This window comes from Peromyscus californicus, unplaced genomic scaffold (genome assembly GCF_007827085.1).
Source record: "Peromyscus californicus insignis strain IS unplaced genomic scaffold, ASM782708v3 Scaffold_4__1_contigs__length_199733344, whole genome shotgun sequence".
NCBI classification, from domain to species: Eukaryota; Metazoa; Chordata; class Mammalia; order Rodentia; family Cricetidae; genus Peromyscus; species Peromyscus californicus.
Window position 1 is genome coordinate 92825919 of NW_026294562.1, and position 15844 is coordinate 92841762.

Genomic DNA, 15844 nt, shown 5'->3' on the forward strand with positions numbered 1-15844 from the left:
AAGTCCTTTGTTAAATATATTTTGCTTTTTCCAAGTCTACAGCTTGCCTCTTCAATTTTTTTTGTCTTTTTTAAAAAACTTTTTTTTTTTTTTTTTTTTTTTTTTTTTTTTGGTTTTTCGAGACAGGGTTTCTCTGTGTAGCTTTGCGCCTCTCCTGGAACTCACTTGGTAGCCCAGGCTGGCCTCGAACTCACAGAGATCCGCCTGGCTCTGCCTCCCGAGAAAACTATTTTATTTTATTGATTTTTATGTATGTATTTTGCCTGCAAGCGTAAGCAGCCTTGAGCCAATATAGGCTTCCCAAGCCAGCAGGTGGGGTGGAGCTCCGTCTCCAGGCAACGCGCAAGGGCGTGGCCTTGCGTCACTGAGGTGCGACTGGGACGGCCGCCGCGCCGCTGCCGCCTAGCGGGTTTAGCTGAGCAGCGGCCGAGGCGGCGTCGCTGGCTCGGGGAGAGCATGCCTTGAACGGGGTGAGCCTTGCAGCGCCGCCCCCTCGCCGTGTCCTTTCCCAGCCGCTCCACGGTCCTGGAGCAGGGAGTGGAGGCCCGAGCAGCAGCAGGCTGCGGAGCCGGGCTTCGGGGTGAGGGTGGGGGGCCTGGCCGCCCAGATCAGGGCCTCGGCTGCGGGCTTGGAACACCGGCTTCCAGGGGCGGGTGGATGCGCTGTTTCCGCCTTCGCGATGGTGGTGCTGAGGAGAGGTTTCCGACCAGCTCTGACTGGTTTGAATCTTGGCGCTGGCGCAATAAGCAGTTTAGCTGTTGGTTAGCGGAGCAGGTGCGCCGAGGAGGGGCCGAGGGGCGGGGGCCGGGGGCGGGAGGGTGGCCCCAGGGCAAGGCTCCTGAAGGGGAAAGCCTGGGCCTGTAGCGTCGGCCAACCTTCCTAAACCCGCCCTGGCTGTCCACCTGGGCCTTTGTTTGTCAAACTAATTGCTACCTTGAGAACTGACATTAAAAAAAAAAGTTTCCTTGCTAATCATAATTGTAGGGTAAGTCGCCTTCTGTGTGCGGTTTCGTTACAAATGTGGGTTTACTGTTGTTGTGGAACTGTCTCCCGCCTACCTATTAAATCAATGACAGTGTGCCTTTATATTCTGACCCAGCCCCATTTCATGATGCCCAGCATTTCATGGCCTTCTGCTGGCATATGTGTAGCTGCAGTAACAGTCCCTTGCTTTTAGTCCTTATGTCTCAAACTGAGTTGATCATCTCCACTCCCCGCTGCCTATTCTTGCTGTAGAAGGAAGTTCATCCTTCAGAATTTTGTCCTGGGTGTGAGCTGCCTACCAACCAGTGGTCCTGATAGTTGTCTTTGAGAAGATATGCCTTCTGTATTCAGAACCTTCAGAAGTAGCATGGATCCCACCCCACCCCCCTTTCATGCTCTCTGGTTTCAGTTTCTATATATTTTCTTCCTTAATATGATTTTCAAAAATGTCTTTGTCATTTGACATAAGGGAACCATATATATAAGGGAACTCTATGTATAGTATTTGATCTCTTTTGGTTCTCTGAATACATATAAATTCTCTAACTAGAGGAAGTTGATTTCTCTTCTTAAAAGGCAGAGAAGGTGCAAAGATAATTCATACAAATCTATATTTTTTTTTAAAAAAATAAGTGTATTTACTAAACATTCTGGTACTATTAGGATTTTAGTAATGACCCAGTACTCTATTTGTATGTAGATTTTCAGTGTTTTTTAAAAGAAATTTTTAGTTTCATTTTCTCTTCCTTAAGACCTTTGACCCCAGAACAGGCATTCTAGATTCTATAGTGACTAAGCAGTCTAATCTTTGGACTATTATATCTGTTAATTTCAACAGCTGGTACTTCTTGTAAATTTAGAGTTTGTATAAACAGTGAATAATAAGGTAAATAGTGTCCTTCAAGACCCAGTTGTAGAACTTAGTATTTATTACTAAGATTGAAGATGTTACAAAATTTAACAGCTTTCAAAGATGCCTTTAATACCACAGTCCTTGTCAACTAGTCATCGTGTGTGTGTGTGTGTGTGTGTGTGTGTGTGTGTGTGTGTGTGTGTGTGTGTGTGTGTAGCGGGGAGTGCAAGTACACACCAGAAGTCAACCTTGGGTCTGGTTAGACTACACATTCTGGCTAGCAAGTCCCAGGGATCCTCCTGTCTCTGCCTTTCCAGCACTAAGATCCCAAGTGTGACAACTCACTGTCTTTTCACACGGGCTCACAGGTAGAACTCAGGCGCTGGTGCCTCCTGTAAGTACTTCCCAGCTGAGCTCTCCAGCCTCCACCTCGTCATCTTGCCCTTTGTCTCAGTTTCCCTCTAATCCATTTCTGAATGGCTTATGGTTTAAATGTTTAGAGTTCTGTGTGTGAGACTTATTAGTGATGGCAGTTGTTATATTCTGATAAGGAATACTTGAACTACAACAACTCATTTGTTAGAAGAAGAAGTGATCAGCTTCATGTGCCACCCACTGAAGAATGTGGCATTTTTGGAATCCTTGATGTTCCTGTGCGTTTCAGAATAACAGCTCTTATTTACAAAAACTTCCAGTTGCTTTCAGGAAGTGCATCTCCTCCTTGCTAGAAGGGGCCATGCTAGAGGTGGCTCAGGGGTTTGAGAGCCACTAGCTCTTTGAGGAGTCTTGACCACAGACTTATCTTTTACCAAATTTTATTGCCAATAGTTTGCCAGCAAATTATGTCTGCAAGCAGTACTACTGTTCTGTGATTTCAAGGGAGATATTTTCTTGTGACGGTTTCCCAATATATATAAATATCAGGGATAAATTTTTACAATTTTATGTTTTCCATAAATATATTTTTAACTTCTACTCCATGTTAGTATGGATGCATGACTGAGCTAATAAAAGAATATTAGATGAATGATAAAAAATGCACTATATTGACTAGGGAAATATTATACACTTATCTTTTGTCCAGAAGCAAGAACACAGGTAGGTATCCTGAAGAACTCATGGGAGAGGTGTGTAAGTGATTTAATTGAATGATACATGCCGTGATAGCAATATTAGTTCATCAAAGAGGGATACTGAAAAAGCTGTGGCTAGTGACAGAAGTGTGACCTCAGCAGAATGCCTTTGTGGATGCTCATATTGCCTTTGTGGATGCATCATATTTTTACACTAGTGATGAAATTGGTTCAATGCAACACCTTCCCTCCTAACCAGTGTGAACACCCTGGTTCCGGGCCCTCAGGTAGGTGTGGGGTTTCACTGTTTCAGTTTCCTGGATACTAAGTGCAATTACAGGAAAACAGTATGCTGCCTCACACTATAAATCTTGCCACTCAGAGTTAGGGTACCAGTGAGACAGTGGGTATTTGCCATTCAGAGTTAGGGTACCAGTGAGACAATGGGTGTTTGCTGTTCAGAGTTAGGGTACCAGTGAGACAATGGGTATTTGCCACTCAGAGTTAGGGTACCAGTGAGACAATGGGTATTTGCCACTCAGAGTTAGGGTACCAGTGAGACAGTGGGTATTTGCCACTCAGAGTTAGGGTACCAGTGAGACAGTGGGTATTTGCCACTCAGAGTTAGGGTACCAGTGAGACAGTGGGTATTTGCTGTTCAGAGTTAGGGTACCAGTGAGACAGTGGGTATTTGCTGTTCAGAGTTAGGGTACCAGTGAGACAGTGGGTATTTGCCACTCAGAGTTAGGGTACCAGTTTGAGACAGTGGGTATTTGCTGTTCAGAGTTAGGGTACCAGTGAGACAATGCAATATTTTCTAATTCAAGAAACAGTAAAGGCTTCTTTTCAGATGGGGTTTTGATGAACAATGTAGGGTATCAAAATATGACACTTTGGCATAAGAAGTCTTTTTAGGTACAGATACTTTCTAAAGTAGCAGATAAAAGAAGTGTACTTGAACCTACCTTTTTCTTCCTTAAAGGGGGCTGAAGCAATGATTTACAAATACCTGCCTTTTACTGGGGGAAAGTGCCCCAGCCCCAACTCCTTTGTCTTGTCAGCTTTTCACAATTTACTTCTTTGTCTAGTGAGTATCTATGCTTTGGATCCTATTTAGGGTCTTAGTTTTCTTGTGAGGACTTCCCCATATATGTAAAAAGCAACCAAAATGTGTAGTTTTCTCCTGTTTGTTTTAGTTGACCTTGGGGCAGTTGGAGACCCTGAGAAGGTAGAGGGGGGGACTGTGGCCTTCCCTACAAATGTTGATTTAAGTTGTCATGCATTCCATTAAGTCTTGATTAGACCATTTCAGAAGTTTGTTTTTCTCTGTTAGGTAGTGTAGATGGAATCGGAAGTATCAGGCTGGCTGGTTAGAATCACTGTTTACTAAGCTGGTACAGGAAAGCATGAGGAAAGTTACGCTTCGTTTTGAGAGCAAAGTATTAGGTTAGAGTGGTGGTTCTCAACCTTCCTAACGCTACCACCCTTTAATACAGTTCCTCCTGTTGTGGTGCCCCCCAACCATAAAATTATTTTCATTGCTACTTCATAACTGTAATTGTACTACTTTTATGAATTATAATGTAAATATCTGTGTTTACCAGTGGTCTTTGGGGTCACACCCCACAGATTGAGAACTACTGGGTTATAGGTTAGCACCTCCATTTTGCACCTGGAGATTTCTCTGCGTCACTCATTAGATGAACTTGCAGTCTTTAAACATTTTCATATTATGTCATTGAACAGTTCACGTATGTTACAACAGCCCATTCTATTGCTGTGTTGGTAGGGCACTCTTACATAAGTCTCGCCCTTCCCTGTGTACTTACTGGCCAATCTGCCCTTCGTAAGCATGTAAAAAAATCTCACTTCCTCTTCCATGTGAAGAGGAAGCTCCTGAGATATTTGAACAGGCCTTTGTGCTACACAGGTCATTACATAGTTGTACTCACCACAGCCAGTCACTTTGTTTCTCTTTTTTTTTTTTTTTTTTGGTTTTTCGAGACAGGGTTTCTCTGTGTAGCTTTGCGCCTTTCCTGGATCTCGCTCTGTAGACCAGGCTGGCCTCGAACTCACAGAGATCCGCCAGGCTCTGCCTCCCGAGTGCTGGGATTAAAGGCGTGCGCCACCACCGCCCGGCTTGTTTCTCTTTCTAAACCATGACTCTTGAATGTGTTCTAATGTGTTGGTACTCTTTTAAAGGTGTGGCTGCCTTGAGCGAATAAAAAACCCCTGTGTGGTCAGCCCTTTGTGTAACACAGTGGAGTGGGAGGCTCCTTCCAGTTATCTGAAAAAAATCTTAAAACACCCAGAGAAACTGCTTCCAGCTGACTTGGTGGGCGTCAGTCAGCTCCTGTAGGGAAGGGGGGCTTCTGAGGTAGACAGGCATCCTGGGGTGGTGGGCTGTCCTGCTGCCTCGGAGCCATTCATCCCTCTTGACTTGGTACTCTGGCTGCTTTTGTGTCTGACAGGATGCTGGTGAGATAGAGAAAAGCTTAGAGAAAAAGAAATTTACCTTCAGGGAGGTCCCAGGGTAAGGGAAGGGGAGTCCCAGGACCAAGAATTTGGGTTGCACTTATCTGAAGCAGATCTGACCTGTCCAGATGGATTCAAGCTGGTTTCTGGAGTTTACAAAAATTTTGAACGTATTACGAAGCAGCCATGAGAAAATTAGTGACCATTGTAGTGTTTAGTACTCTGCTTAATTTTTACCTGAGATAAGCTTTATTTAAGGCACCTGTTTTCTTTATTTAGCATTCATGAGACACAGGTGATCAATTGTTGAGAGCATTTAACAGTAATAGATGGTTATATTAAAGTCTGTTTTTGTAGAGCCCAGACACTTTTGGGTCTGGGAGTGTAAATACCTTTTAACTGTTACAGTTTCTTACTTGATGATCCCTAGACTCCAACTCTGTGGTGGCCCTGTAACAATTAGCTGAGCAGTTAATTAGAAGAGGGAACAGGGAAGAGAAAAGCTTGTGGGGTAAGAACTTATTCTTTTGGAATTAGGGACAAGGCAGAGGTAAGGGCCCTGTATGTATACATGAGGAGGAGAAGCACTTCTGACAGGTCTGGAGCGAGGCACATGGAGGGAGCAATGATATGAAAGCTCCTATCTTAGCTGGAAAATCTTTTCCCATTTAAGTAGCCCTGAAAGTACAGTTAAGTCTGGTGAGGTGGGTAAGGCTGTCCTCCCTAACCCAACAATAGGGAAACGAGAAGAAGTAGGGCCCCAATACTCTCTCAGGACAGAATAGGTAGCTCCGGTGTCCAGAAGGAAGGAGATGGGTCGCCCAGATATTATTATTGCTACCCTGGGTTCCCTGTATGAGATGGGAGTGGCCGAGGCGTCAGTCATTGCTAAAAGCCAAGCCTAGAAAGTCAGCCAGAGGGTGGTCCTCATCTGGTGTTCCTATGCCGCTAGGTACATTAGGACAGTCAGCTGACCTTGGCAGCATTTTGGGCAAGGCCCTATCAGTCCTCGCTGTGGGGCAGTGGTGCAAGCCTGGGGCCCACTGGCCGTCTTTCCTACACTTGAAACAGATCTGGCGGCTTTTGGGGAGCTGGTTGGACAGCATGTGCCAGCATCTGGAAGTTCCTTTTTTGGGCTTTTTCATCTCTTCCCTGGTACACCTTAAATGCCACAGCTGAAACTTCTACCTGTGGGGTCAGGAGCCTTGCTCTCCTGATGCTTGAGTTTTAGTCCTAATGTCAGGGAGCTCTGAGAGACAAGAGACAGATTTTATTCCATGTCTTGAATTTTTATGTCTGCTGGCTTGAGGACAGCTTTAGGGAAGACCTGCCAGGAGGCAGGGTGTAAACTGATATCTGCTAAAGAGCCATCCTGATTACTTTGTCCCCATATGGGACCTGATCGTAAACTTATTTGCATGCATCCTAGCCTGCTTTCAGACCCGTCTGTGCTTCTCAGGGCAGCTTGAGAACAAGTGGGAGGAGTTAAGGTTCCGAGAGCCCAGTACTGGAGAGCCCGCCCAATACCAGAGAGCGAGAGCAGAGCACAGAATGGAGAACAGATAAGATAAGGTTCCTTGGAGTCAGAGATTCCTTAGGTTTAGGAATGCAGGTGGTCAGGAGAGAGAGAGACAGAAAGGGAGAGGGGCTTTAGAGCTTGAGTAAAAGCGTGGGGATAAAGTAACTCTTTTCATTTGCCCATTCACTGGCAGAAGTTAGATAATTCCCATGAAATATCGGGGTTGGAGCAGCCAAATTTACTGATATCTGGGGATATTTAAGTCATTTGTCAGAGGTGGAATGGAACCAAGAGAAGGAAGCCCCTATGTCCCATGGCTGCAGCGCCAAAAGAGAAAAATAAAAAATTAAAGTAAAGAAATGGGATCAGACTCTAGTACCAGATGTCCCTGAGGTTGGAGAAGGATCTATGAATCAGCATAGGTTACTCCCCGCTTCATCAAGAGAGGAGTAAGGGCTGAGAGCATACGCAGCATGAGGACCCCCCCTGGGGAGGGTGTCAGACAGCATTGACCTCTTCATCAAGAGAGAGACTGAGTTGGTGCCTGTGCAGCCTGAGGACCCTCCAGGGGTCCGGCACTAGAAATATATCGCAGGCTACAGCCATGGGAAATAGAGGGGGTCAGAAAGGGGAAATACTCACCAATCTGGTTGGCAGGTGTGGTGTGCGGGTCCAGTGTCTGGACAAATGAAAAACGTGGAGTGGGCAGTCTCAGGTCCAGTGAACCTCAGTATAGATTTCCGACGCTCAGTTCCGGATGCAGAGCGACGGGAAGAGTCCATCCAAGACAGTCACAGCACCAATGCTATGAATGATAAACGGCACTGGTGGTGGCACTGGTTACCACGTGGAAAGGTCACAGTCACGACAGAACCCAGTACTGGTTTTAGAGCTTTATTAGGAGGAAGAGGGGTGGGAAAGGACCAGGCCTGGGAAAGGGCATGTGCAGAGGGCAGAGAGAAAGATGGTGTGTGTGGGGGGGGGAACAGAGCAGAGAGAGAGAAGGTGGCACCTGCGTCTGGCTTTTTAGGGGCTCCTGGTGAAGCGGGCTTACGGAGCTACACCACGCATGCTCTGATTGTGTGACCATGCCTTGCACACGTAGTCACCAGTGCACACTGATGATGTGAGGTGCAAGACCCTTTGCTTAACTCCTGAACTGCACATGTGTATTCTAACAATACGTATATGTATCCAGGGGTTCACATGCTACAGTGCATGTGTAGAGGTCAGAGGACAACTTTCAAGAGTTGTTTCTTTCCACCATGTGACTCCTGGGGATGGAACTCAGGGTGTCAGGCTTGGCAGCAGGTGCAGGTGCACAGAAGCCACCTTGCCAGCCCTAAAGTCACGTGTTTTGTATTTAAAGCTATAATGTCATTTTTTGATTAAATGATAAAGCAAGCTTTCTGCTGAAATTCCTTTCTATGTAATTGTTACTACTTCACTTGCTTTATGTGGTAAGAGTGTTAATTTGAGTAAAAGCAAAAGATAGATTTTTTTTCTTTTGGTTTTTTTTTTTTTTTTTTTTTTTGGTTTTTCGAGACAGGGTTTCTCTGTGTAGCTTTGCACCTTCCCTGGAACTCACTTGGTAGTCCAGGCTGGCCTCGAACTCACAGAGATCCGCCAGGCTCTGCCTCCCGAGTGCTGGGATTAAAGGCGTGCGCCACCACCGCCCGGCAAAAGATAGATTTTTTAAATGGTAAATGAAATGGAATTTCCTGAGGTGAGAGTTCAAAGATCACATCTATCCCATACTGTTGACTTAACCATTTTCTTATCCATAGAATGGGGATATAAAAAATATATCTACCCTGTAGGATACTGTGAATAGCGAATGATGTCATATATGGAAAGCATTTAGTTTGGAATCTGACATGCAGTAAACAGTCTGGAAATGTTCTTAGGGAAATACAGTCACTTGACTGCCTCTGTGTGTGTGTTTTTGTGTATGTGTGTGAATGGCTTTTTTGTTTTGTTTTGTTTTGTTTTTTTGTTTTTTTGTTTTTCGAGACAGGGTTTCTCTGTGTAGCTTTGCGCCTTTCCTGGAACTCACTTGGTAGCCCAGGCTGGCCTCGAACTCACAGAGATCCGCCGGCCTCTGCCTCCCGAGTGCTGGGATTAAAGGCGTGCGCCACCACCGCCCGGCTGTGTGAATGGCTTTTGTTTTTGATAGTTAAGAGACCCATCACTATTCCAATATCATAAGTGAATCATTTGGCTGTATGATTCTGAAAAAAATTAACATAAATCTTTACTTTAAAACCATGGTTAAGTAAATTGTATCTCAGATTCATTTGAGTTGACTGAATTCCCCTTAAGGTGCTTGTAGTTTTTCTTTGCTTTTTGAAGGATGAGTGTGCTGGATAGTTTTATATCAACTTGACACAAGCTAAAGTCATCTGAGAAGGGGGAACTTCAATTGAGAAGTTACTTCCATAAGATGGGGCTGTAGGCAAACCTGTAGGTCATCTTCTTAATTGGTGATCACTGGGGGAGGGCTCAGTCTATTGTGGGTGGTGCCATCCCTGAGCTGGTGGTCCTGGGTTCTATGAAAAAGCAGGCGGAACAAGCCAGTAAGCAGCACCCTCCATGGCCTCTGCATCAGCTCCTGCCTCCAGGTTCCTGTCTTGGGTTCCTGTCTTGACTTCCTTCAATGATGAACAGTGATATGGAGGTATAAGCCAAATAAACCCTTCCCTCCCCAAGTTGCTTTGGTCATGGTGTTTTATCACGGCAATAATAACTCTAACTAGGACAATGAGTATATTGGTATTTTTTGTAATTACATACAAATAACTTTTGCATTCTATTTAACAGAAACTATGTGAAGCAAAACTCTTTCTGAATTCTGAAAGACACCATTTCACCATGGGACAGCAAATTTCGGATCAGACGCAGTTGGTTATTAACAAGTTACCAGAAAAAGTAGCAAAACACGTCACCTTGGTTCGAGAAAGTGGCTCCTTAACTTATGAAGAGTTTCTTGGGAGAGTAGCTGAACTTAATGATGTGTAAGGCTTGCTCATCTTCTTCTGTTCCCTTCCTGTATGACCCCATTTGGTACGACTGTGCAGAAGGTAACCATGTGCACTGGTGATACAAGGGAATTTTTAGCGTGAGTTAGAAAGTACTACCGTGACTATCTGCTCTAAGTGGACTTTAATGTAGCTATTTTGAAAGATGGAAAGGGACCAGGGGTGGGAGGAACTTAAAATGGAAATCAGCACACAGACATCAGGTATGGCAAAGCAGTTCTAGAATGACTGCAGCTCAGAGTGGGGTACTGAGAGGCTCTAACTCTGGTGTGGAAGCACTTAGAGGGGTGCATAGACAAGAGAATTTTCCATCGGTCACTAGAGGGAAAGGGTCGGACAGTCAGAAGCCCCAGCAGTGTACCCGTGTGTGTGGCTGCCTGTTCTCTGAAGTGCAGTCTGCTTAACTCTCCTGAGTGAGTTTCTATGAGAGTGTAAATTTCTCCACCTTGAACTTAGTCTTTATAGATTTCAGCTCAGTTTGTGTGCTGACCTATGGAGAAGCTTTTTACAGTACAAAGGGCTCTTTGCCCTCGAATGGCCGCAGACCCCTATGCTTTCTCAGTACTGCTGCTTGTTCCCCCGTGGCAGATGGATGGGTGACACTTTTTTCTTTTCTCATAAACTTCCTCTGGTGGCAGCTTCTTCTACTTTTCTTTATTCTGTATCAATCTTCTGTCTCTTTGGGAGCTTAATTAAAACTTGCTTAAGATACTTTAAATGATATATTAAAAATATTTTTATTTCATTTTATGTGTATAAGTTTTTGCCTGCATGTATGTTTATGTACCACATGCATGTCTCACATGCATGTCTGGTGCCTGTAGAAGCCAGAAGAGGGCACCAGATCCACTGAGACTGGAGTTACAGATCATTGTGGGCTGCCATTTAGGTGCTGGAAATTGAACCCAGGTCCCCTGAAAGAGTAATTGGTGCTCTTAACCACTGACCCACCTTTCCAGCCCCCTTAAATGATATCTTAAGGGTTCTCTCTAGTCTCTTCAGTCTTACCAATGTTCACACACGATATGCACAAAGTACTATGCCAAGGGTTTGAGCATTTTAACTGATTACTCACATATTGATGACAGACACTGCCAGCTGTCTGTGAATCAGAAGTTCCTTTATTATCCTACATGACTTCTCATTCAACCACCCCATAGCCCAGGACCACTCTGTATGAATTTGTAGTAGTGTAGTCACTATTAATAGCTTGTGCTGATATGTATGCGCCTGTGCCAGAGGCTTTTATGAGAGCCATGTTGGATAAGGGACATACAATATGAAACATGTAAGATCATACTTTCCTTATGAATATAGCATTATTATTTTCTGCCAGTTATGAAGGCTAAAGGACAGTCCTAAGGTTTTATTAGGAGATACTTTCTTTTAAGAACACTGGATTTTATTAATTAAAAAAAAGAAAAATAGTTTGTTTCTGAGATCATATTTGTAAGGAGTAAAATAGGATTGAGAATTTAGTCGTACCTTATTCTTATTCCAACTTGTAAAAATGTTGCATTTATTTACTTCTGGGGCAGTGTACATGTAGAGGTCAGAGGACAACCTGCAGGAATCCGTTCTCTGCTTACATGTGGGTCCCAGAGGTGGCACGTGGGTGGTCAGGCTTGAGAGCGAGCGAGTGCCTTCACCAAGCACTAGGCCGTCTGTCCAGTGCATTGTTCCAGCTCCTGGAGGAGTAATTCAGACATGGGCCATCCTTTAATCTTTAATATGTAAACTCAGGCTATTGGATGACATTTTGCTTATTGACCTAAAGTTTTAGAAGAAAAAAAAACTGTCCTATGACATCACCTCAAGCTAAATTATTGTGCAGCAGTAAAATAGACTCCTTTTTTGTGCTTGGGACAGGGTCCTTGAGTGAATTTGAGGGGTTGTTTTGTTTATTTTTGGTAGGTTTCTTGTTTTGTTTTAACAGTGTTGAGAAACCTAAGCTCTTGCTGCTGGCTGTACACTAAGCAATACCAGCGTGTAGCTTGAAATTCATTCCCATGGGCTAGAGCTGGGCATTTCATAAGTGCAGTGCTCTCTCCTGTCTGCCAGCCGTGAAGTCAGCACAGAGGTGTGGCTGGGTGTCCGGGAAACAACTGGAAGCTGGCATGTCTGAGTTAATTCAGCCTTTTGGCTGGCTTACTGAGGCCGGTTGCTTTACTTGGCTGGAAGGCACTTAATTGTATGCAACTCTCCTGCTGGTGCTCAGAGCAAAATCAGCAGTGGCAATGGGAGCTGCAGTCTTAGGGCTTCAGATGGATTTTAGTTGGTGTTGATAGCAAGATACTGAGTGTGTTGTGTTGTCTTTATGCTGGTGAGGAAAGGACAATAGAAGTCTGTTTAATATCACAAACTGTTTGTTTTTCTTGGTCGAACCCAAAATTAGTATAAATTAAAAGCTTTCAAAAAAAAGTATGTTAATGTGGTAATGTAAACAGGACACAACCAAGAGCAAGGTATTCCTCAGAATTACGTGTATTTGGTCAGCAAACTTTTACTTAAAGTACCAAGGTTTCTTGGGCTGTGTTTGTCAGGGTTAATTGTTACTGCGTGTTTTCTTTTAGGCAGGACCTCATGCAGCCCAAGAAGCCTCAAGTTCTTGAACTTCTGATCCTCCTTCTTTCCATCTCTCAGGTGCTGAGATCACAGGCTAGTGTCGCCATCTCAGCCTTGGATGAATTTTTTCTAAACATCCTTTTAGACACTCAAAGACAATTGAAATATAGATATGGAGATGAGTATTCCACAGAGCTTTTGACTTTAAAAAACATTGGAAACTTAAGTGCATGTTCAAAACATTCTCTGCCCCTGTGCTGTAGAAATCTATCACAATCACTTCTGCTTTTACTTCCCTTTGGAAAGTGTCTCTTGAGTCTGGTTTTACTTTTCATAAAAATAACAAATGTGCTTGCCTCTTTTCAGAACTGCTAAGGTAGCTGCTGGCCAGGAAAAACATCTTCTCTTTGAGGTTCAACCTGGGTCTGATTCCTCTGCATTTTGGAAAGTGGTTGTACGGGTGGTCTGTACCAAGGTAAGACTGGTGAAATCTCTTATTTCAGAGCTTATCCTGTTTTGGTAGTTAGAGGCACATTTAATAATGTAATAGACTATAAATAAATGTTACTGGTTTTGTAGTCTTATAAAACACAGGGTGTGTGTATGTGTGTGGTGTGTGTGTTAGTCTGTGTATGCATGTGTCTGTCATGGCTGAGGCCAGACATCAACATCAGGCATCTGCCTCCCTGTCACTCTTCACCTTATTCTTTGAGACACTCAAACCAAAGCTGTTAGACTGACAGGCCAGGAGCCCCACCTCGTGCCCAGCATCTGCTCCCCTCTGCTCCCGTAATGCTGGGCTGACATACACACACCTTTGTACCCAGATTTTATGCGGGTACTGAGTGTCTGACCCTAGGTCTTCATGTCTGTGTGGTGGCACCGTCTCAGCCCCTAAAGCATCGATGGATGCTGCTGTTGTTGCCTTCAAGCTGTTTGAATGTCACTGCTGTCCAATTGGATTGTAATTGGAGGAAGTGGTAGCAAGCTTAGCCTCACCCTCCAGCTTTCCTTTGAGGCTTAGCTAGCTGTGGAGCCCTCCGAGGACACCATAGTTAGCTCTGAGATGATACCTCAAAATTAGTTAACTCAGGAAATCCCTTCCTTGGAGAACACTGGATTACATTCACTTAAAAACAGTATCCACTAGAGAGGCTGTGGTGATTCTGAGTTATGAGTGGACTTTTGTCAGGAGTGAACTACCTTGTATTGAGTTTTCTTGGCAGATGCTGCAGAGCGTTAGAAAGCTTCCTGCTCCCAGTAAATTAAGTAGAATAGCAATTCTTAGTCACAGGCCTTTGAGAAGAAATGAGTTTTATTAGCTCTTCTTCAGTCTCAACCCCTCTTCTAAAAGGTAAGATAAGCCATATAAGCCATAATTTACACAGTTGTGAATGCCCTGAAGTCCATTCCTGACCAGTCAGACTCTCCCTAGGTGAGTCACTTAATGATCTAAAATACATTATATAAAAGATAATACTCTGTTTATGGACATGAATGGAGTCTAATATTGTTAAGCAAATCTTAAAGGATAAAGCGCGCAGTCTTAAGAGAGTTATCTCAGAAGATAGTTTCTTTTAAACACTGGATTTCACTCATTAAAACAGGAAAAACAGCTTTTTATGTTATCTATATGTATGTATATATAACATACTAGAATAAATGGTATAATGTACTGCAAATAAACGCTAGTGAGTCACAGACCCCAGAGACTGCCTTAGTAGTCTGTCAGATTTCCATAGTGAGTTGTCAGGGTTACCTCTGCTGTGTTTTATTTCCAGTTTATTTAAGCAGAATGTCATTCTTATTGTAGGAACTAAGAATGCAGGCAAATGCCATGTCCTTAAGGAAAAGAAACCATTTATAGTTCAGGCCCCTGTCCCTTCTGAGCAAGAATGCCATAGACTGCTAATCTCCACACCTCCAGAATCCTCCACATTCCAGTTTATGCTGCTATGAACTGACTTTTCTGAAGCACAGCTTTCCTTAGCTCACTACCCTGCTTAACACTGCACAGTCCTCACTGCCTACAAAACCTCCCCTGCTCTTGTGTGCGGCATTCATGGGCCTACCGAGTGACTCCATGTTTGGGACACTTCTGTTTTGGGCACTATTCCCTTTTGCATTCTGCATGCCCACCAATGTTAATGAACTGAAGGTGTTCCACTGTTTATTAAGATCCCTCACCTGGAATGTCTGTCCACTTCATGCACTTTCATGATCATCAGCTGGGAGTCACAGAACACTTGTTTTAAACTAGTTTAAACTAAAACCATTTATTTTCTCATGCATCAGCAAATCCTGATATATTGGCTCCAGAGCTGATTATAGGCCCAGGAGATCTCCATAACCCATTGGTCAATATTCAGTCATACCTTCTATGCACACACACACACACACACACACACACACACACACACACACACAGAGTGTGAATGGTTTAGCTCAGACTAACCAGTGTTGATCCCTAAAACAGTTCAGGGAGTGGAGAACGCCAGAATAAAAACAGATATGCCAGCGACTGAAGTGGAAACAGTACTTGGACAGTCAGCAGCTGCTCCTGTCACTCTCGCTGTTGACATTTGATGTCTCCAAAGATCCAGCTCAGATGCCATCTCATCCATAGTCTCCCTTCACAGGAATTCTTCTCGCCTCTTCTAAATTCCAGTGGCTCTTGATTTCTACCTCACAGCTGACATTCAGCATTAAGAATACAGTAGTCAGGCTGGGGAGATGGTTCAGTGGTTAAGAGCACTAGCTGCTCTTCCAGAGGACCTGGGTTCAATTCCCGGCACCCACATGGCAATTCACAACTGTCTGTAATTCCAGCTCCAGAAGATCTGACATCCTCATACAGATATACATGCAGGGAAAAACACCAATGCAAATGAAATACAAATAAATTAAAAAAAAGAATAGTCTGTTCAGTCCCTAGTTTCTCTGTGGCTCCTTGGGCAGAAACTGTTTCTTGCAACTATGTGTCATGGCTGAAATAATGTGCTTTGCATCCAGCAGCTCAACTTGTACTGGATGACCAAAAACCTGTTGAAGAAATACTCTCCTTTGCATGGCCATGGCTGAGGCTTTCCATCTGTTTGGTACATGTGTCACCTAAATTATATTCAACTCTCTATCCTTATTTCATAAAATACTTAGTTTACAAGGAAGAGACCTCTATAAACTGTAGAAATCAGAATATAAGTATATCAGGCTTCTGATCCCTTGGTTTTCTGTTGCTTCTTTTGATACAGAGTTAATGTTTGATATTATTATTAGTCAGATTCTTTTTTGCCCCAGCAGCTTTAACTGTGTTTCTGTATTGTTAAGTTTAAATTAC

The 15844-nt window shown here is 43.8% G+C and overlaps 1 protein-coding gene across 2 annotated transcripts in view; it reads left to right on the plus strand.

Annotated features, from left to right (window-relative positions):
- Nucleotides 1–359: 359 nt before the first annotated feature.
- Nucleotides 360–15844, plus strand: part of Rnf141 (ring finger protein 141) — a 32148-nt gene continuing 16663 nt past the window's right edge. The window contains exons 1-3 of one of the 2 annotated variants that reach the window (XM_052714689.1): nt 360–470; nt 9725–9918; nt 12874–12982. In XM_052714689.1, the coding sequence (XP_052570649.1) occupies nt 9776–9918; nt 12874–12982 (252 nt within the window). In that variant the 5' untranslated portion in view covers nt 360–470; nt 9725–9775. Of the gene's footprint in view, nt 471–570; nt 775–9724; nt 9919–12873; nt 12983–15844 lie in introns of those variants that run through there. The other variant, XM_052714688.1, reaches the window with a different exon arrangement.